The sequence below is a fragment of the Alligator sinensis genome, unplaced genomic scaffold (assembly GCF_000455745.1).
Source record: "Alligator sinensis unplaced genomic scaffold, ASM45574v1 scaffold295_1, whole genome shotgun sequence".
Classification (NCBI taxonomy): domain Eukaryota; kingdom Metazoa; phylum Chordata; order Crocodylia; family Alligatoridae; genus Alligator; species Alligator sinensis.
In genome coordinates, this window is record NW_005842754.1 from 263116 (window position 1) to 285191 (window position 22076).

General features: G+C 48.4%; 2 protein-coding genes across 2 annotated transcripts in view; one reads left to right on the plus strand and one right to left on the minus strand.

The window, feature by feature from the left end:
• The window catches only part of P2RX2 (purinergic receptor P2X 2), a 65979-nt gene extending 56711 nt beyond the window's left edge, over nt 1-9268 (plus strand). Inside the window, exon 12 of the mRNA XM_025216604.1 lies at nt 9200-9268. Coding sequence (XP_025072389.1) covers nt 9200-9211 — 12 coding nt within the window. The 3' untranslated portion in view covers nt 9212-9268. The remainder of the gene's footprint in view (nt 1-9199) is intronic.
• Nucleotides 1-22076, minus strand: part of POLE (DNA polymerase epsilon, catalytic subunit) — a 63380-nt gene that overhangs the window by 3572 nt on the left and 37732 nt on the right. The window contains exons 24-43 of the mRNA XM_006034613.3: nt 19533-19728; nt 18291-18505; nt 17972-18074; nt 17659-17739; nt 17453-17575; nt 15957-16175; nt 15141-15350; nt 13936-14079; nt 13351-13491; nt 11609-11762; nt 11389-11495; nt 10968-11144; nt 10228-10451; nt 9769-9989; nt 5600-5804; nt 4770-4943; nt 3539-3664; nt 2903-3035; nt 2530-2719; nt 180-311 (exon numbers count right to left, since the gene is read on the minus strand). Of these exons, the coding sequence (XP_006034675.1) occupies nt 180-311; nt 2530-2719; nt 2903-3035; nt 3539-3664; nt 4770-4943; nt 5600-5804; nt 9769-9989; nt 10228-10451; nt 10968-11144; nt 11389-11495; nt 11609-11762; nt 13351-13491; nt 13936-14079; nt 15141-15350; nt 15957-16175; nt 17453-17575; nt 17659-17739; nt 17972-18074; nt 18291-18505; nt 19533-19728 (3275 nt within the window). The remainder of the gene's footprint in view (nt 1-179; nt 312-2529; nt 2720-2902; nt 3036-3538; nt 3665-4769; nt 4944-5599; nt 5805-9768; nt 9990-10227; nt 10452-10967; nt 11145-11388; nt 11496-11608; nt 11763-13350; nt 13492-13935; nt 14080-15140; nt 15351-15956; nt 16176-17452; nt 17576-17658; nt 17740-17971; nt 18075-18290; nt 18506-19532; nt 19729-22076) is intronic.

Sequence of the window (22076 nt, forward strand, 5' to 3'; positions counted from 1 at the left end):
CAGGACATTTGAAGCAGACTGAGATGATAACTGTGACCCTAGCCTTCAGCAAACTGCAGCAGCTCCACTCTTGATCAGGCACACAAAAAAGTGTGTTGGGGAGGAGGAGGGGGAAAGGAAGGAAGAGCTTCAGTCTCCAGTGTAGTATATTCTCACCAGGGAACAGAACTGGCACTCACCTGGCATGGCACCTGTTTCCCCCACAACTTCTTGGGAGGCCTGGCTGTTGGTCCTTCTCTTGATAGGGGTACTCCCTGGAGTATTGCGTCTCATCTCCTCCTTCATGCTGTGATACACAGCAACAATGTAGGCTAGGGAAAGGGAGAGGCAATGTTTCATATAGGATCCAAGCTGTACACCCAACCCCACTCAGAAGCATCTCCTAGGCTAAGAGCCTTGTCTGAAGGGCTCTTATTCCTTGGGACAGAATGAACGTGCCATATCCATTCTGAATGCCATCTTTAGCAGAGCTACTTCACCTTGTCAGGCCTCCCATTTTATGGGACTCCCGTTACCACCTTCATTCTGGGTTTTACAGTACCCAGTTGCATAACTAAGGCAGGGTGACTGGGCAGCAGCTCCAGGCAACACCCTTGGAGGGAGGAATAGAAAAATAAGGTCTTCTGCCACAGCCACAGTGGCAGCTTCTGTGCATTGTGGAAAGCAAGTCATAAGAGGAGAGGCTGAAGGAAACAGGTATGCTTAGCTTTCAGAAAAGGTGCTTAAGAGAGGACTGAAATATCTAAAGAGCTGTTATAAAGAAGGAAAAAACTTTTTTTTCTCTTGCTCCAGAGAGCAAGTATAGCAGGGTGCTCTCCAGGGGTGGCTGTGAGGCCCCTGGAGTCCCTTCAGCCCTTATCCACTCTGCTGTCTTTGGGCAGTCACCCCTTCGTTTGTCCACCACGCCTTGATGCATCTGTTTTTATGTAATGGAGGCTGCCCCAGGGCTTCCCAATCTGCTCTCATTCTAATGACCAGGTGTCTGTGTTCACTGCCTTAAGGGCTTACTGCATGGCTCTATCCATTGCTACACCGTGCCCCATGCCTTGCGGGTATCATCATTCACTGATGTTCACTCGACATACTTAGCCTCTTTCTGGGATCTCAGACCCCCTGATCCCACACTCACTGGACTCCTGCACTCCCTGCTAGGTCCCTAGGGACATCCTCCAACCCTTTAGTCTCTTCCAAAACTTCCAGACTGCTGCAGGCTGCACTCTCCACATTGACATTCAGGAGCTGCAGCCATCCTGCTTCAGAAATGTTCCCCTCAGCAGCATCTAGGGCCCTACTACTGGCTCAGCTCAGGGCCTGGGTTAATAGCCTGTCTAAGCCCAGCACCTTCCCTGGTCATGTGGCCTCTGATTGCTTTCCTGCCACACCTGCAGCCTGTTTGCTCTTACAGTAGGAGGAGCACCAAGCTTCCTGCTACAGTAGGATGTGGACCAGTGGCCTTTAGTTGCAGCAAAGTAAGTTTAGATTGGATATCAAAACATATTCCTTCACTATTAGAACAATGAGGCAGTGGAATAGACTGCCTAGGGACACTGTGGAGTCTCCAGCACTGGAGGTGTTCAAGAGACTTGACAAGTACTGATTAGGGATGATCTAGCAGTAGTGATGTCTATATTCTATTATAGGCATTTCCCATGCTTCTGGGCTTTCCTGGCTGCCACATGGGGCCAAGAAGGATTTTTCCCCCTCCTGCTGCTACATGTTGGGGAGGGAAGGGGAGGTGGAGGTGAGGGGGAGAGGTTTGCCTTCCTCAGATGCCTTGGGTGTTGGCCGTTGACAAGGCTGGAGATTTTGACTGGGGTATGCCAATGCTCCTGCTGGGACAGAAACCCAAAGATTCCTGGCTAGAGGGGGTCTTACCCCTTTGCTCAGGGTCTGATTGAAATTTGAGATCAGGAAGCAATTTTAACCCCATGGTCAGATTGGTATAGATCGTGAGGGGCTTTGCCTTCCTCTGTAGTGGGAGGCATGACCTTCTTCCTTGAATCCCTACAGGGTATTTTAACAAACTCTGCAGCAGCAGGATGGTGGCTGCTGTGGTCCTGCTTTACTTGTGGCAGGTGGAGTCTTATGTCTTGGGGTTTTGTCAGGGATGACGGCATAGTTTTGATAATGGTTTAAATAATGGATTTTTATAGGATGGTTTGGATGGGGATGGACCTGCATCAGGCAAGGGGTTGGACTGGATAGCCTCTGGAGGTTCCTTCCAGCCCTATGTTTTCTATGATTGCTGCTGCCCTGGGTGCCAAGCTGCCCCATTTTGCTTCTAACAGCACCTAAGACAGTGGGGATTTAGTCCATAACTGGGGATCTTAGGTACTATCCCAAAACAGATAAAGGGCATAGAGGTCTATTCCTGACTACCAAGGAAGCATCACTGAGTCCCCTCAGGGGCTGGCAAGGCAACAGTGAACTTTGGTGGTATCCCCTGCCTTAAGCAGGAGAGAGAGCTCTGAGCATCAGTCAAGTGTTCAAGGGAGGAGGGCCTGCATGAACCCTGCAATAAACACTCACCTGACACAATCATGAGGAAATAGCTCTGGCAGGAGGCAGCTTGGGGTAGGTATTGTACAATGTTCCAGTTGTTCTCCAGTAAGTCTTCCACACTGGCCTCTCCATCTTGTTCCTCACTTGCTTCTGCCTCCCCCTCTTCCTCCTCCTCACTGTCCTCTTCATCTACCTCTTGCCTTTTGTTGGTGTCTTTCTATAAGAAGAATTTAACCACTAGATTGTCACATGCTCTTGAACCTAATTTACTGAGATGACAGCACATTGTGTCTAACAGCAGCGATCTCCTTCACTTCCCCATACCTCAAGGCATCTTTCCAGATACTCAGCTCTCCGCAATGTTTCAAAAGGGTGCAAAACCCCTTCTCTAGACTCTTACCTCTCCATAGTGGATGTTAGATGGCACTTTCCCTTTGATCCCCCCATAGTTCGCTGGGTCCATCCAGAGAAGGAACTCCCAGCAGCGGGAGAATGAGATGGTCAAAGAGTGGAAGATCTCTTTTGAGTGAATGCTGAGGGGCAAGAAATCAGAGTCAGCCAGTGATCCATGAAGGCTAGTCTAGCCCTGGGCTCTGCCTACTCCTCCCCACCTCAGAGAGACAGAGGGAAGCTTCCCTGGGGACCCAAAAAAATAACAGTATGTGATGCAAACAGTATGCAGATGATCCACCCATTTCCCCACATCAAGTCTCACTTCAGGCCCAGTACAAAAGGGCTGAAGTGCATTTCTGTTCTGGTCCTTCACACTATAATGGCTAGAGCAGATGGGAAATGATTTTTCTGCAAGTAATTTAGTGCTAGTGGAAGATAACTGAAGGCCAATTAACAGGCCAGCAGCAACCTCCCCCTACTGCCCTTACTGCACACCCCAGTCTTTTCCTACAGGAACAGCCTTTAGGGCAGAGAAAAGCCCAGCTCCAGGGTCCATTTAGTTTTCTCTGCTGAAATAGGTTGTTCCTGGATTGTCAACCTTGCTATACCATCTGACCTCGCTGAAAGTATGACCATTCCTCACCTGTTGATAATGTACTCCATGTAGCCAATGGCATCCTCAATACGCCGCTTCTTGGTGCACAGTATGATGCGATTGAAGTTGGCATAAACCACCGAAGAGCCAAGACGTTTGAACTCAGTTACCAGCCTGCAGGGAAAGCACGGAAAAGGAAGGAAGATACTGTCTCTCACAGGGCTCTAGGCTATACATGGCTGGCACCAATACAATTCCAGGCCTGTGCTGGCCAAAGAGTACTATGAACAGGTGCTAACTACCATTGTCTGCTTAGTACCCAGTTTTGAAAGAAAACCTGACTGGGCACGTCTACACATGTGCCAGACTGCAGTTGTTACTGCGCAGTCCTGATGCTGCACAGGTCTTTTCCCATGCTACTGTGCTGTGGCATTGGCATCATGGTTGCCGTAGCAATGCATTGAGCTACGGCAATGCATCTTGTTGCCATGGTGATGTAGTGGCTCATGTAGACATGTCCAATTGGATGAGGTCTGGCAGGGAAGCAGGCATATGGCCATTTCAGCTTTATGGAAGTGCATATGCCTTGGAAGTGCACAACAATAACTTTATGTCCTACAAAAATTGCTCAAGCTTACAGATTTCTTGGGGCTATACACTCTCTTTTTAAAAAAAGGGAATGAGCCCAGGGAGTTCCCTTCATCTGAATAGACAACACAGTGAACACCCTCCAAGCCTGCACTGCCCTTGTTCTTGTAGCAAGGTAGTTGATCATCTCCTTGAACTGTGTTAACCTGAATGTCTTAGGAAAGACATGGAGGGAGGAAGAGAGATGAAACACTGGGGAAAGATGGGGATGATTCAGGGGTTCTCAGGTTGTTTATTTACCATCTTTAGCACATGCATTCATTTCACACCTATTTTTATGATGGTATTACTAACCAACAGTATTTGGGAGCTGTTGTGCACCTCTGGTGCAGGCCAGTGGCACAGCTGCAGGCCACAGGCCTCCGACTGGTGTGTCTTTTCACTAGAGCCAGCCAAATACATCACTGTGGGGTGACTGGGGCGTGCTCTGCCTGCAGCTGGCACCTAATTTATTCCATGATGCTGAAGAGTTTAGGAGAGCTGGCTGCAGCTGCTAATGATGCAAGGACCTAGTTGTAAGCAAACACCTCCAACAGTCACCTTGTAACATACTACAATCACTGCTCGTAGCTCCACTCAACAGGTGTCCCATTTACCCCTTCATGACTGACAAACAGCAGCGCTCACTCACTGTAGGAAGAGTTTCTTCATCATATTATGCAGTGTCCGGTGCAATACTGGGTCATACAGCAATGAGGATGGTGAGCGAAGCCAGCGATAAAAATGGATCACTTGGTTATCTGCATAGATGTTGTGGTATTGTGTAATCTCCTTCACCCAGCCCACCACCATGCTCTTCAGAATCCTGCCAGAAGATAAGAGATCAGTGTCCTAGGATGAGCTAAAGCATCTCTCCGCTCAAGTACAAACTTCCAAGTAGAGGCCAACATCTTTTAAATGGTATTGCAGAATTGAAGAGTGGGAAAAACCTACTGCATCAGAGATATGGGTGACTCTGAGCCCCCACCCCAAGGACTAAGCTGAACACTCTTGTGCTTCTCCCTTCACCTCACATTTAAAGGCCACACATCCAGATACCCTCCCCCAACACGGCACAAGACTAGAGAGAACAAACAGGGATAAGTTACTCCCAACATAACTACAGACTGAGACCTGTCATTGAGCTTGCTCTGACCTTGGAAACCCTTACAAAAGCCCATCAAAATTTTACTGGAAAAAAACCAAAACCCCTATCCTTCAGCCAGACACAGGGGCTGCTCACCCTTTTCCACTGTAGACTACAGCCAACTTAGACTAAGCCAACTTCTGCCAAGTCCCAAAAGCCAGAAGTTATGCTTCTGGCCACTCCACAGATACGCCCTTCAGATTTCTCCAAAGAAGTCTGGAGACACTAAAGCTGCCCAGCCACTGGCTGTGCACTTACATAGTAAAATAAGAGAGCATGAGGAAGTCGCTAAAATTGGCTTTTACAACTTGTTCTGTTGGCTCCTTTGGTCATACCTGAAAGTGTTTGAGCAGAGTGCTGTCTCATCATAACTAGCTGGGATGTTAGCAGCCTGGTTCCCTGTAACCATGTCCTCAAGAGATGCCTGCTGGATCACATCAAAGCTGATGCTTACGCTAGAGGCTCCTTCCATGTCGTTGATGTGATGGGACTGCAGAATGGTGTTTACAGCCAGGCTCTGGATATCCAGCTCCAGACACACTGTAGCAACACACCTTGTCAGCAGGAGGAAAAAGGGACTCCAACTCTTCCTTTACAAGGCAAAAGGCTAAACAGAGCAGCATCATATTGAAAGTACCCTTTTTTCCAAGCATGCACCAGAAGCTAAACAAATCACTTACAGGGATTATTGTGCACAACAAAGAAATGAAACAGCAGTACAGAAGGATAGCAATTGTGGAAGAATCCTGTATCTGACTAGTGGTGAAGGAATGACTTTAGTGGCACCAAAGAGTCTCAGCACTTTTCACATGGGCCATACCACTGCTGTGTATGTCACCTGAAGGGGGGATTGCCATAACATAGGAAACACTGGTTGTCAGAACTGGACTCAATATGGACAAGTGCAGGGTGCTGCACTTGGGCAGTAGTAACCAGCAGCACACTTATACGATGGGGAACTCCCTACTTGAGAGCACGGAGGCGGAAAGGGATCTTGGTGTCATTATTGACTCCAAGATGAACATGGGCTGACAATGCTAGGTCATGGTTGGCAGGGCTAACCGGACCTTGTCGTGCATCCACAGGTGCATCTTGAGTAGAGCCAGGGAGGTGATCCTCCCCCTCTATGCGACGCTGGTCAGGCCGCAGCTGGAGTATTGTGTCCAGTTCTGTGCGCCCCATTTCAGGAGGGATGTGGACAACATGGAGAGGGTCCAGAGGAGGGCCACCCGCATGATCCAGGGACAACAGGGCAGACCCTACAGTGAGAGACTGCGGGACCTGAACCTATTCAGCCTCCACAAGAGAAGGCTGAGGGGGGACCTGGTGACCGTCTATAAACTCACTAGGGGGAACCAGAAGGGTTTGGGGGAGACGCTGTTTCCCCTAGCCCCCGCTGGCATAACAAGGAGTAATGGGCACAAGTTGATGGAGAGGAGGTACAGATTGGACATCCGAAAAAACTACTTCACAGTTAGGGCGGCTAGGAGCTGGAACCAACTTCCAAGGGAGGTGGTGCTGGCCCCTACCCTGGGGATCTTTAAGAAGAGGCTGGATACCTACCTGGCTGGACTCATTTGAGTCCCGTTTTTGTTTTTAGGGGTTTTTTTTGTTGTTCTCCCGCCCTGGCGGGGGGGCGGGCTAGAAGATCTATTAGGTCCCTTCCGACCCTAAAACTATGAAACTATGAAACTATGACTTGGCATTGTATTGTTGTCAGTATCATATTATTCTGGAGTCACACGCAGAGGCAGCATGTTGGGAAGGATTACCTGTTCATGGATGAAGAAGGCTGGGCAGGGTGGTACCAGAGAGACTAACTAGTTCAGAGAGGCATAAGCTTTCATAAACAACATCCTACTTCATCAGATGCTAACATAGGCTGTCATCTATGAAAGCTTATTACCTCTCTGAACGTATGAGCATAAAGAATTGCCATTTTCTGGGTCAGACCATAGGTCCATCTTGACCAGTATCCTATGTAGCACAACGGGAGAGAGTGGACGCTAAAAGGGAAAGTGAACAGCATTTGACCAGGGTTTTTTCCCCTCCACTGTTTCCCGACTTGTAGCCTCCAGCATTTCAGCTCTAGGAAGCTCTGCTTCAGAGGCTGTATTTCTAACTCCCATGCTCAATAGCTACTGATGCTCCTTTCCTTCAAAAATTTGTCCAATCACTTTTTTTGAATTTGGTTCAACTCTTGGCTTCTACAACATCATGTGGCAATGAGTTCTATACTTTAAAATTACAGACTGTGTGAAAAAAGTTTTTATTTAGTTTTAAACTTACTACAGTAAAATCCCTGTTATGCAGCATTCTACTATCCAGAACACTTTACTAACCGGAATGTCTGGCCAGCTGGCCAGACACGGGGGAGGAGCTTAAGCTCGCACACGGTGGCCACTGCTGCCACCCACCACCCTGTGCCGCCACTGCTCCGTGTGTGCCTGCTGCCATCCCCCATCCCCTGTGCAGTGGTCACCGCAATCCCCCGCCACCAGCCACTCCACATCCATCCGCGTGGACCTGTGCTTCTCAGGTAACTGGCATTTTTAGATGCCCAGCACCCCCCATTCCCCACTCATGCCAGATAACAGGGATTTTACTGTATTTACTGGTTTCATTCTATGACCTCCCTACTCCTCATTTTGTGGGAGATTAGTAAGTAAAAAAATCCCTATTTACTTTCTCTTCACTATTCAGTTTTTTTTACAAACCCTTATCATGTCCCCCTCAAGCTTCTCTTTTCTAAACTGAATAGGCCTAGGCTCTTTAGTCTCTCCTCAAATAGAAGCCCCTCTATACCACTAATTATCCTTGTTGCCTTTCTCTATACCTTCTCTAGTTCTTCTGTTCTTTTTGAGCTGTGGGGACCAAAGCTGGACACAGTACTCAAGATGTGGATGCACCATGGATTTATAAAGGGGCATAATGATACTTTTTACAATTTCCCTTCTCCATAATTTCCTAACATTATGTTTGCCTTTTTGACAGCTGCTCCACAGTAACTCCCAGATTGATTTTTTGTGTGGTAAGAGCTAAAGGTAGAACTCATTATGGTGTAGGTATAGCTTGAGTTATTCTTGCCCATGTGTATCACTTTACACTTATCTATATTGAATTTCATCTGCCATTTAATTGTCCATTTGCTCAGTAGTGCCAAATCCTTCTGTAGTTCCTCAAAATCCACCTTGGTCTTTAACACTTTGAGTAATTTTGTGTCATCCACAAAATTTGGCCATCTTGCTATTCGCCTCCTTTTGCAGATCATTTATGAATATGTTAAACAGTGCTAGTTCCAATACAGATCCCTGGAGGAACCCGCTGTTTACATCTTTCCATCCCAAAAACAACCATTTATACTCACTCCTTGCTTTCATCTTTAAGACAATTTCTAATCCATGAATGGATCATCCCTGTAATCCCATCACCACCAAACTTCATTAAGAGCCTCTGATGGGGGACTTAGTACATCTGGACCTAAAGGTTTTGACAGAGTCAACTGGACCACCCTGATCCACCTGCTTATGGACACCCTCACAAAAATAGTAAGGGTGAGGCATGCTTTTCCTTTGAGAAAACCATGCTGTCCTGTCTACCTGGCCGTGTGTGGCAGCGGACATATTTCAGAGAATGTTACCATGGAGGTCCTGGACTTCAACTTCCCACCTAGCAGCCTAAATTTAGCTTCCAGGACTTCTTTGCTATACTTCTCCATGTTGGTGGTACTCACATGAACCCCAACCATCAGCTCCTCTCCAGCACTCCCTAGCAACCTATCTATGCATTTCATGAGATGTTAACTTTTCCACACACCAAGCAAATCATCACGTGGTCCTCCTGGACATCACAAACCAGCTATGTGCCTAATGACTGAAATCGCCCACTGTTACCACCTACCTCACTCCTGTCTTGTGGGGTCCCCTTTCTTGCAGGAGCGGCCTTGATGCAAGAGGACACTACAACATCAGCTGGAAGGTGGGTCCTATCAAGCAATAGTTTCCCTCTTTCTCATCTTGATGCCCTCCATCCTTGAGGCTCTCATCCTTCTCAGCAGAATGGGGGCTGCTACAAGGAAGGTGGGACTGTTCTACAGTGACACTAAAAGCCTAATCTAAGAACTTCTCTTCCTCCTTTAGCTGCCACCCTAGCCTCAAGAAAACATACTTGTTCTCTCAGAGCCAAGAGCTCCTTGCACCAGGTAAATCAGCGTTTTGGACACTAAATGTAATGCAAGTTTATAAAGTCGCTATAACATGGATGCTAACCCCTTAACAGGGTGTCCTTTCTGCGTCCAGCCACTGAAGTTTCCGACACAAATAAGACAGGCAGATCCTGCTGTGGCTAATGAGTGATCAGTGGACAAGTCAGCAGCTCTCCCGAAGCTGGACAGCTGACATGCATTAATAATCAGAATGGAACTTCACCATGCCCATACCACCCAGCATTCCAGGATAGTTTGCATTTTAAAAAACTGCAGGTAAAACTTCTTTCTGCTCCTCACCTGTGGAGTAGCAGCCAGGGTTGTTTATCTCCACTGAGGCTCGGTCATCAAATTCCATAACCAGGCGATTGTCATCTGCCTCCTTGCCCCCAAGATCTGGGCGGGATGTAGGCGAGAGCCACAGCAGGTGGTTGTGACGATGGAGGTGACGGGAGAAGAAAAGGTCAGAACCAAAGATGGAGATGTCATCAGGGAGATTCCCAATGGGAATGTGATAATACCTGGGTAGTGAAGATGAGGGGCATAGTTAGTCAGCTCAGAGCTAAGTCCAGCTACAGAGACCCACTGGACTGTCCCATCTCAGGGACAAACAGTAGAGCCAGTGATAACTTTGACTTACCTTGGCTTCACAGCCTGTGCCCAAAGTGCCCCCTCCCCAACCAATACACAAATGCAACAGCTCTCAATTGTATTCAGACTCCCATATATCTTCTGCTGGCATAACAGTGGCTCATGTACCTGCTCATCTCAAAGGCTTGGGATAAGCACATGTCCAGGCTGAGGTACTGACGGATCATATGGCGAGCAGCATGGCGCTGCCAGTCCAGAACTCCGTAGCTGATGTCATCTGTCACCCGGACAGGAACCAGTGGAAACTCTTCGAAGACAGGAATCCCACTCACCAACTGCTTAAGGTCCCAGTTGGACTGTACAGCAATCAGTGTGGGGCCCCGACGTTCATCCTGGAGAGGGTGAGTTTGACAGACCAATTAATTGTACAGCCCCCTTTGAAGGAAAGAAGGAGAGGGGCCCCTTTCCCTCAGAGAGATGTTTCCCACTAGCTGAAAAAGTTTGGCAAGGGCAGGAGCCATACAAATCAATGACTGAATATTCTGTCCATGTACTTCTTCAGGACATCAACACAGCTGGAGTGGGTCTGGAGTTCTCAAAGCACTTTCCCCATAATGCTTCATAACAAAGCCCTTGTTGTAACTCTTGCACCACAGAAGGCAGACCATCCCAGGTTACCTGTTTTACTATGGCCCTGGCCTTGACCATATGACCAGCTAGCACTGCAACAGTGTTAATAACACCCATGCATCTTGGACAGCTTTTACTTGTTGATGCAAGGTGCTCTGTAGAACCCCAAACTCAATGTCTCCTAAGCAAGCTCTACTGTTATACTTGCATGTCTGCCAAAGTTTCGGGGAGTGGGGAGGGGACATGAACATTTTGCAGGCTGTACTCTCAACTCATACCTTGTAGCCCAGCAGAAGTCTCTGGATAGCCCTATAGACGGTCTTAAGGTCAGTTTCAGCTCGCACCTCGAATGTGTGCTTGTCAGGAGGGAGCAGCTCCTCGCCCACCTTTGCCAGCATAGTGCTATGCTCTGATGAGTACATACTGGTCAGGTTTGGCATTTGGTTACTGCGTACCTGTGGTAAACAGAGAAGATCAGAGAGAACAATGGACTGGGAGAGATAGGCTCCATATCATAATGTAACAGTCTCACAGGACCATCCTCTCCGTGTTAGCACTTCTGCACCTTAAGAACAGTTTGTAAACAAGCTTGCTGGAAATTCATGCTTCAAGGAACCGCAGAGATGTGTGCCCTTCCAAAGAAATCCTCACATCCACACTATCTCCTAATGCTGCCAGTTGCTTCTTTCTTATTCTTACCGTGTCCAGCACAAATATTGAGGCTTTGCGCTGAGATGGGATGAAGAGGCCAAAGAGTGCCTTTCTGCTTTGGGAGTTGTGGTAGAGATAGATATGTCGTATGCTTCCTAGGAATGCAGAGCAGACATACCAATGTCAGAGATACCATCCCTGAGCCAGGGGGACTCTTGGTATTGGGCGTGTTCAACCCCTCCCACTGAATAACCTTTGATAATCTCACCTGGGTCTAGGTAGCTGAACTGGGCCAGTGAACGCATCTCCAAGTGCTCTAGGCTGAAGGTTTCAGCCTCCCGACCAGAGAGGTGCCTAACCAGCTGTTTGTTGACCATGCATACACAGCCCAGATGGATCAAGGCACGCAGCAGTAATGGCACCTGGAAAGAGGAAAATCTAAACATTAACCCAAGTGAAACACCTGATGCAGCCATTTTGACCTCCACGTTGATCCCAACTGTTCTTCAAAAAGAAGGCTCACCAAGGCTGGAGTGGGGAAACATGACAGATCTTCCAGACATCCCCAGAGGGAAGAAACCAGGGAGTGCCTGATGACAATATTTTACTGACCTAGTTTCCTTTGTGATTTCACTTGGGCAAGCATTTCGCTTTCAACCACAAACTTTATGGGCAAAAATTCTGCCACATTCCACAGAAGGAGAAGTTGCATCTCAGTGGAGGCATAGGAAGTACCTGCATAATCTGTACAACAGGTGTAAAGACTATATTCCAAGTAACAGAATATATTACTCTGCAGGTTTGTCTCCTAAACCAAAGATGAACTTATGTAATGTACAAGATTCAAGGCATGAGTCTCTCAAAACCCCTTCGAAGAGGCCACATTTGATCACACTGGCTGGTGCTGCACTTTAGAAGACGAGTCTGTTTCAGAGGTGGGCAATTATTTGGGCCCGTGGGCCACATAGGGAGTTTTCCTGAGCTGTCGCGGGCTGGGTCAGCAACAACCCTGCCCATCAACAACTCACCAAATCAGCCTGTGGGGGATGGGGCTGCAGGCAGGCAAGGAACAATGTTCAGGAACAGGACAAGATCACGGGGCAAGGTTGCGTGGTGGTAATGGTGCAGGGAAAGGGCCTGAGGCCAAGTTGTGATCCACTGCCCAAATGTCCCTGCGACAGGCAGGAGTGTGCAGGGTGCAGACTGCCCCGTGCTGTCACCATCCCAAGATCCTGGGCCTGGATGCAGCACCCTGAATGGCTCCTGACTGGTCTCCATGGAGACTCTGGGATTGTGGACAGTGCGGGGCTGGGACAGAACCATGATCTGCTCCTTGCCTGCCCCTGGCCACAGAACCAAGGCTCTGCCCCAGCCCCACAGTCGCTTCCCCACAATCCTGGGGTCCCCATGGCTGGGAGCTGTGCAGGCTGGGCACACAGCCAAGTGGATGGGATGGGGCTACGGCTGGGCAAGGAGCTGCATCCAGGGCTGAGGCAGAGCTGCGATCCGCTGCCTGCACACCCCTTCCTAGTGAACTCATGCCATTGCAGGGCAACAGACTGTGGCTCTGCCCCAGCCTTACGCTGTCACTCCCCCAAGATCCCAGGGTATCCTTTGTCCCACCCAACTGTCTCGCTCCTGGATGCTGCTCCTCAGCCACCCACTGCCCCGTCCCAGCCACCCAGATGAGTTCCCTGCCTGCATGGGTCCCACCCCTGGCGGTGTGTGTGGAGTGGATGGGCTGGGGTGCCCAGGCAGCAAGTCGCAGCTGCCAGGAAACGGAGTCCAGTTACCATGTTGTCCCAGCCCTGCTGTGCGCCCAAGGGCAGCAGGATAGGCTGCACATGCCATGAAACTGGGTTACTCCCCACAGGCCTGGGCTGGACGGGACCAACGGACCAGTCATAGGCCAAAATCCCTTGGCAGGCTGGATCTGGGCTGCGGGCTATATTTTGCCCACCCCTGATCTATTTCTTCCTATAGGTATTAAAGATCCAGTAATAGGGTTACCTGAGTCTCATACACTCCCTCAATGTCTGGGGCAGACAGGTCAGCATTGATCTCATTGATGTGTTCTTGGTACATGTCTTCAGGGACCGAGTATTCATATAAGTTATAGATGAGGTTAGAGCGGGGCAGGATTCTATTCACCTGCCAGGGAGATAAAAGACACACTCCATATAGCAGGGCAATCAGCAAAAGCTCCAGACGCACAATGAGCTGGGGTTCTAGCACAACCACAGCTGCTCACGGAACGGGCTCAGGCACACAGCTCTAACAGTTATATGGCAGAGTGAGCAATCCAATTCCCAATAGTGATCTACTCCGAGTGGAAAGAAGTTGGTTGGATTCATCCTAGCTTTAGCTTAGGCACATCACAGACTGACCAACTGGCAGACTCTACTTGCGAGATAAATTCTAGAATAGCAGTAGGGGTTACAGGAAGAGTCTAAGGTGCACCTTCATCGTTGGGTAGCAGGGAACCAAACCTAATCTGCACTATACCTGACTTTAGCATACATTATTAGCTTTATTCTCAGTTCAGATGGCTCCTTTCCCTTCTGTATACAACAGGGCCAACAGGATTCCTCATACCTTTCTATAGATAGCTCCCTCCTCTGGCTTTGCAATGCGCTGATTGACATAGAATAGCCTTGAGATACTCAATTTCATACAATGCAGGTCATTTCCAATAACAGCCCACAGCCTGAATAGGCCAGGCTGGCTAGTCTCAGCAACCTACAGGATATAAAACAGATAAAAGTTTAATCGGTAGAAGGTAGTCTGCAGTATGTTACAAACTCTTTTCTTATGAAGTTTGGAGCATTTCTAGGTGCACTCTCCACATTCAGAGACATTCTGTAGTCCAAGAGAGAGTGCAGCTTTCGCTGGAGCCCATGCACCCTTGATGTTTTCTTAGCCATCAATATTCAATGCCCAGAACTCTGGACATCTCCTATGCACATCCCCTCAGTGCTTCATCCGTTCAGTGCTCTCTTCCTATGGCTGGCAGCCAAACCCTCCTATTACAGGCTAAAGTCCCAGTGAAGTCAGAAGTTACTACTACAGGTGCAGCTCAAAGAACCTACAGAATATGGCACTTGGTTTCCAAATAGTGCTGTGCACATCCCTCCTAACTAAACTGCTAATAACCTTTACATGAAGTAAGGAAGGGTACCATGATGAAAGCCAGCAAATGACCCTAGCCATTAGGGATGTAAATATTATTTAAATTTGTTTCACCTTTAACCTCCTTTAATTATATAGATTAAACTGTTAACTGACACAAACCTAGTCCCTGCGGGGTGGGGGTGGGGTGTACAGAGCCCTAAGCCAGCGCCTGCCCCACCCCAGCATGGGGGAGGGGCTGCAGCTGCCTGCCTGGAGCAGCATGGGAAGTTGGGGCTGCGTACAGACCTGCTCAGACACAGCTGCTGCTGGGAGCCACTGTCTGGGGCCTATGACAAGCAGAGAGGGGGTAGCAGCAAGCCCCACCAAACAACCCAGCCCATGTGAAGCTGCAAGCAGCAGCAGCAGGCAATGGGCTTTCCCAACCCGTTGCAACTAGGTGTGCTGGCAGTTAGGGAGCAGACTAGCTATGGGTACTAATCCCACCTTGTCCCTCCCCCTCCTTTCCTCCTTAATGTCTGACCTGCCGCCTTCCAGTTTTTGTTAGGACACCGTGTGACTTCCTTTCGCCACCCTTCCTTGCCAGACTGCACCCTGCCCCATGCGAAACAATAACCAGTAATCTATAGCTGATTATCACTGGGCTTATCAGTTAAATGATTAATCTTTACCTGTACTATCTGCCAAGGCAGATCCAGGATGCTGCGTGCTGTCCTACGCAGGTAGCTGCTAAGGCCTGTGGAAGATGCATCCCTGATCACCCCTCCGCCCAGAACTACCCCTCCATCTTCTAATCGCCGCTTTTTCTGGCGCTCCTGTCTCTGCCGAGCCTGAAGCTCCCACTTCTTCTTGTGGTAGCGAAGCCAGACCAACCGCTCCTCCTGATCATGAAGACAGCATTAGCTACTGTGAACAGGAACCACAGGATCATGTATAGCAGGGGTCTGCAATGTTTTTGGACAAAGTGCCAGAAACACCTGCATCCTCAACTTATAAGATATTGGCATGCCAGGGATGTATGGTGGGGGAGCTGCAGAGTCTGATCCTTGGTGTGGCAGTGCAGCCCTGGCCTCTTCCCCAAGGCACGTGCGCCAAGCAAAATGCCTTCGCATATCACACTCTGATACACATGCCAGGGGTTGCCTACCCGATACATAGTATGTCACAGGCAACCCTGCCTCTTTCCCCCAACCACGACATGAATGTTAGCTACAAGCACCGAACACATTACCTGTATCTCTCTTACGCACCACCCAATACAGACTAAAGAATACTCCTCTGCAGCTGTCATTTCTTATGCTTACTCTCCTCCTAAAGCCTCTTCATCCTTGCTAAAGTCTGCTCCAATAGTACTCTCTTGCAGGACCTCTAGCAGAAACTTTTACAAGATCTTGTGGCTCTGCATGGGGGTCAAAGCTTCCTGCCAGGCTCAGCAGACCAGTGCACTCTTCATGGATACATCCTAGATTAAACCCAGTTTGTATTACCTTGGTGGTGCCCAAAGGTGGAGGTGGGCCCAGGATCTCCCTCCAGGACTGGGTCAGCTCCAGGTTCTGGGATGCCTGCTGGCTCTCCACTGCTGCTGAGATCCTCTTGCGCTTACTTGCAATGGGCATCAATGGTTGAAGTGGCTTGATGGTTCCAAAATCCTCCATATCAGCAACCTGTGGGTTTGGAGTTCTCTCCTGAGGCTGGTTGGTAGTGACCTGAGGAGGGAACAAAGTGCAAGGAAACTTATAAATAAACTGAGCAGATGTGACGTAGATGATTACAGACTCAGGTGGGTGGCAAGTTGGCTTAAGGGTCACACCCCTAAAGTGGTGGTGGACTGGTAGGTATTGACCTGGAAAGTTGTGGGCAGTGGAGTCCCACAAGGCTCGGTCCTTGGACCTGTGCTGTTCAATGTCTTCATCAGTGACTTGGATGAGGCGTGGAAGGCACTCTGTCCAAATTCACAGATGATACCAAATTATGGGGTAAAGTTAACACACTAGAGGGTAGGGAACAAATCCAGGCGGATCTGGACAGGTTGGAAAAGTGGACGGAACAGAATAGGATGCAGTTCAACAGGGACAAGTGCAAAGTGCTGCACTCAGGGAGAAGGAATCACCAACACATCTACAGGCTGGGGGAGGACCTTCTCAGCAGCACAGCAGCAGAAAGGGATCTCGGAGTCATTGTTGACACCAAGATGAACATGAGTCGTTGATGTGACAAAGCAATCAGTAAAAGTAACAGCACTCTATCATGCATTAGCTGGTGCATGACAAACAGGGTCCAGGGAGGTGATACTTCCCCTCTACGTGGCATTGGTCAGGCCGCAGTTGGAGTACTGCGTCCAGTTTTGGGTGCCATACTTCAAGAGGGATGTGGACAACCTTGAGAGAGGTGAGGAGGGCCACTCGTATGGCTAGGGGCCTGCAAGCAAATCCCTGAGGAGGGGGACCTGAATCTCTTCAGCCTCTGCAAGAGAAGGCTGAGAGATGATTTTATGGCTGCCTACAAATTCATCAGGGTGGGGCAGCAAAGAATAGGTGATGCTCTGTTTACCAGGAGACCCCTTGGAGTAACTAGGAACAACGGCCACAAACTGACGGAGAGCAGATTTAAGTTAGACATCAGGAAGAACTTCTTTACAGTAAGGGTATTCCAGATTCTGGAATGGGCTTCCAAGGGAGGTGGTGCTCTCCCCTACCTTGGGAATCTTTAAGAGGAGGCTAGACATGCACCTGGCTGGGGTCATCTAACCCCAGTGCTCTTTCCTCCCCATGGCAGGGGGTCGGACCCTCTGATCTCCTGAGGTCTCTTCCAAACCAAACAGCTACAAATCTATGATGTGTTGGCCAAGGTAACGGGCAGAAACAGAGCTCTTTGACTTGAGCACAGCATCAGTTAGTCCCGTGTACCCAGTCAAGTCTTCGTTTCCCACTACTGCTCCTTACAGCTCTCTGACCCAGACAGTCTGTTTTCTCACCCCCATTACCTGTCTCTTGCCTTCACTAGTGAAGAGCTCACTGATTTTCTTCTGTTTGTATATGTCATTCTTCTCCAGGAGTTTCTTGTGCAGCCAGTCAGGGTGTCGGACACGGGGCACTGGATTCTTTACCTGTAGAGACATCAAGCCACACCATAAAAACCCAAGATCCAGTTGCTTCCCACTTCCAGCCTCTCCTGCCCTCCCCCTCTTACTTGCTGCAGTGCTGCTGGGATGGTGATGATCTTCTGAATGGTGCTGCCCAATCTCTCAATGTAGTAGTCCCAGTCCAGAATCTGTTCACAGGACAGAACATCAATTAGCATTGGGGAAGGTGAAGAAATGGGATCCTGAATTATGGCTTTGCTGAGGTGCAGGTGCAAAGAGGCTCCTTAAAGCCCCTTTCCCTGTCAACTATCCATAACTCTGTCAGGTGCCAATGGCACACAATTACCTCCAGCAGTTTCTACCTGTTATTGGAGAATAATGGACTGACCTGCCCCACAGAGTCATTTCCAGATCACTCACCGCTCTTATGTTGAAGTCCTGCATGGAGGGACTCTTCAACCATTTCCGGAGATAATGCTTCCGTACACTGATCTCTGCTTGGAAGATAGCCAGCGGGATGGCCCTGAGTAAGACAGGGGAGCATCTATCACCTACTGGGTGCTGGCATTACAGATACAATGGAATGCTATTCCTGATTCTGCAGGAAAAGCTCCTACGTTTTATATTTCATTCCTCTATCCCACTAGGCCTGGTTAAATTGGACAGAAATACAGCACATTTTACTTTAGCTACCTGTTCCCTTTTTGCATGCCAGCTATAGTATTTATTGAAGATTCACCTCTCAGTGACTGGAGACCCTTCTGGTTTCTTGGAGATGATGAATCGGCAGCTCAACCCAGCATCTTTTACCATCTGGTCTCCTAAGAACTCAGCCAAACGTTTGGCTGTGCTGATGGAGGTAGATTTCTGTTCTCCATAATCCTCCAGTTTGCGGGACATGGAGCGATTCTCAGAAATGAGCTCAAAAAGCTCAGAATCAGGCATGTTGGCAGCCTGGAAAGAGAGCAGATCTGTGGGACCATGCCAGCAGGCACCAACGATTAAACCTTCCTGGTATTATAGCTGTGTGAGCACATGGCACTTCACATGGGAGACATTAAAACAACTCTGCCTCTGATGCTTATGTAATCTAACAATTTAAAACATTACAACCTTAAGTAACACCAGCACATTTTTGTCGTATAAAGTAATTATAATAAATCTGTTAACGCGTACCACTAGCAGGTTGTCTGTGTACCACTGGCGGTACATGTATCGCAGATGGGAAACCGCTGAGCTAACATGTATAAAGAACACTGTAATTTTAGCTTGTTTCAATGTATTGGTGAGGTGGGTAGTGACAAAACTTTGCACTTTGAGTCTGGGAAGTCTAGTTTTGATTGTCAAGAGCTGTCATATTAAAGATAAATCCCCCAAGAAGTTATCATCCTGATCTGGAACAGGAGTGGCCCTCAAATGCCTTCTAAATGTCTTAGATTTATACTCCCACACCTGGCATTTTCTGTCAGCCCTCTCCAATCCCGATATAACTAAGCTGGCTGAAATACACATTTATCTTACTGCATGATGACGAGATTCTGGGCTCTATTCCTTCTTCTGTTTCACTGCAAATCTTTGGGGAAAGACACTTCTCCATCTATAAACGACCACCTTTGTGCAGAGTGCTACCATATTCTCAGAAGGGGGCTGATAGAGACCAAATACTTGCCCAGCCATGACTAATTCAGCCAAAGGAAATTCCACAAATCACTGACAGAAAGGCTTCTACAAAAGGGACCATTCTTAGACTTCAAGAACAGCATAAAGAAACCAAAACAATAGAGCTGGAATGGGAATGACTTTGGGAGAAATTAAGGTCAATCCTGCTCTTGTCCATCCTGCCTCTCCACCAGTACAAGGCAGCAGAGTACCAGCCCATCTTATTTTCTCATCTACCCTTTCACATGTCCATTTCCCCATCTGAATGCAACTTATAGCAGAAAAGCAAAGGAACTATTCTCTTCCAGATGCTTGCTCTTACCTTGCTGTAAAGCACATCAAGCCAGTAGTCAGCCACCTTGGCCACAGAAGCATAGACTTCTTCCAGTGTTGTGCCCTTCAGGAAGGCCTCAAACACTGATGACTGGAAGATCTTAACTAGCTGCAGCTCCCCACGCCGCTTCACTTCAAAACCTTTCAGCTCAGCAAGGGATCCATCCTCATTAAACACTGCATACCTAGGACACAGAGCTCACGTAAGACCTGCCCTGTACATGAGGTACAAACACTCTTTAAGAAGCTCTGCCCATCCCATCTTCCTCTCACTATGGACCTCTCTCTCATATTACTCAGCCACACTGCTGTACTGGCCAATGATCAGAGTACTGGCAGAAGATAAGATAACATTACACACACAAGACTAACAGGAATAGTGCTGAACAGTTAACAGAGCTCCTGCTCTATTTTGAGCTCACAGTCTGGGTGAGAACTTTTCCTACAGGAGTGTTTTGTGCAACAAATGGGCCTTCAGGAGTTCATTGTAAAACAAGACAGGTAACTGATAGATATTAACTGGAGGAACATTCTGCAACAGGTGACACAAGAGAAGGAGTAAGGAGCAGCAGGACAGTGTGAGTAGAGAAAGCTAGAGGCAGACAGTGCAGAGCTGAGCTTTACAGGGGAGGGCAAGGCTGTTGCCTCTATGTGGAATAGAAAAGGAACTAGTGAAGCAGTTTGGAAAAGACAGATTCTGTTACTCTTGGCCACCAAGTCCCATATGGCTTTCCTTCAATTTTAGGCCCCAGTTCTACCAATTACCCACGAGCCTGGATGTAAACAGTGGGTTGCTCTTGTGCAATTCTAACCTCGTGTGAAGCCCTGATAATGGAATAAAGGTTATATATGATTTACATCACTTAGACCAGTGGAAGCCAACCTTTGGCAGGCATGTCTCACAACCTCAACTGCTACTTCCAATCCTTGCCTGACCCGCTGCTCTGCTTTTGGCTCTTTGCCCTGTCTGCCACTTTGTTTTCTGCTCCCTCCCCAATCTGCTGCACCAAACAGAGGCTGCCTGTGCAACTTATGGCATGGATGCCACAGGCTGGACACCTGTGACTTAGCCAATACCAAGGGAAGCCCAACCCCACACCAGGGCATGTAGTTCAATGTGAAGGAAGGGGACTATGGAATGCCCTCCACCTGCTGCCATTACCACTGGACACGCTGGGGTGGGAAGGTGGCTGTTAGCAGCAATTGGTTCAATCTGATACGTCAGGAGACAAAGCAACCCTACAATTGCATCCACTCATAGCTTATAACTTCAAGTCACAGACCCCAAAGTAACTAGATATGATGAATGCAGAGGCCATTTAATATTTGACATTCCACTAGTATCCATGGCTCAGGTCTGGCAGGAGGCTGAAAACAGAAATGGAGAAGGCTCTGTAACCAGGCAATGAACAGGGATAAGCAAGGAGATGTAAGGTAGACCCAGTTCAATGGGGCTAGACAAAAGTACTAGATTCCAGGAATAGAAAATTAGGTCCACTTATGTTCCTCTAGCTACTAATCCACTGCATAGATTCATAGGTTGTAGACTGTAGAGTCAGAAGGGACCACAATGGATCATCGTGTCCAACCCCCTGCCCCTGGCAGGAAAGAGAACCGAGGTCAGATGACCCCAGCCAGGTGACTATCAAGCCTCCTCTTGAAGACCTCCAAGTTAGGTGATAGCATTACCTCTTAGAAGCCCATTTCAGATTCTGGCCACCATTACTGTAAAAAAAATGTCTTCCTAATGTCTAACCTAAATCTACTCTCCACTAGTTTGCACCCATTACTCCTAGTTACTCCCTGGGGTGCTCTGGTAAATAGCGCATCACCAATTCCCTGTTGTGCTCCCTTGATAAACTTATAGGCAGCTACAAAGTCTCCCCTCAGCCATCTCTTGTAAAGACTGAAGAGATCCAGATCTCTCAACCTCCCCTCATAGGGTCTTTCACGGAGGCCACTAATCATGCGAGTGGCCCTCCTCTGAACCCTCTCCAGATTCTCTGTGTCCCTCTTGAAGCGCTGCAGCCTGACCAATGCTGCACAGAGGGGGAGCATCACCTCCCTTGATCTGTTGGTCATGTATCTACTAATACACAACAAGGTGCGACTGGCCTTGTTGATGGCCTCATTACACTGCCAGCTCACATTCATCTTGGAGTCAGCTATGACTCCAAGATCTCTCTCAGCCTCTGAGCTGCTGAGGAGGTCATCCCCCAACCTATAGATGTGCTGGGGATTCCTCCTTCCTAGGTAGAGTACCTTACATTTATCTTTGTTGAACTGCATCCTACTTCGTTCTGCCCATTGATCCAACCTGTCCAGGTCGGCCTGTATCTGTTCCCTACCCTCCAGTGTGCATGCTGTACTGTACATATTTAGGGTACCAGACAATGAAAAGCAGACCTTCTAAGACTTTCTTTGGCTGCCTAATGCATAGCTTAATTCTGTGTGAACCTACATATGGATAACAGTCTCTCCCCCCCATCCATCTTACCCCCAAATGGAGCCAAAAAAAGGCACTGAGGGAAAG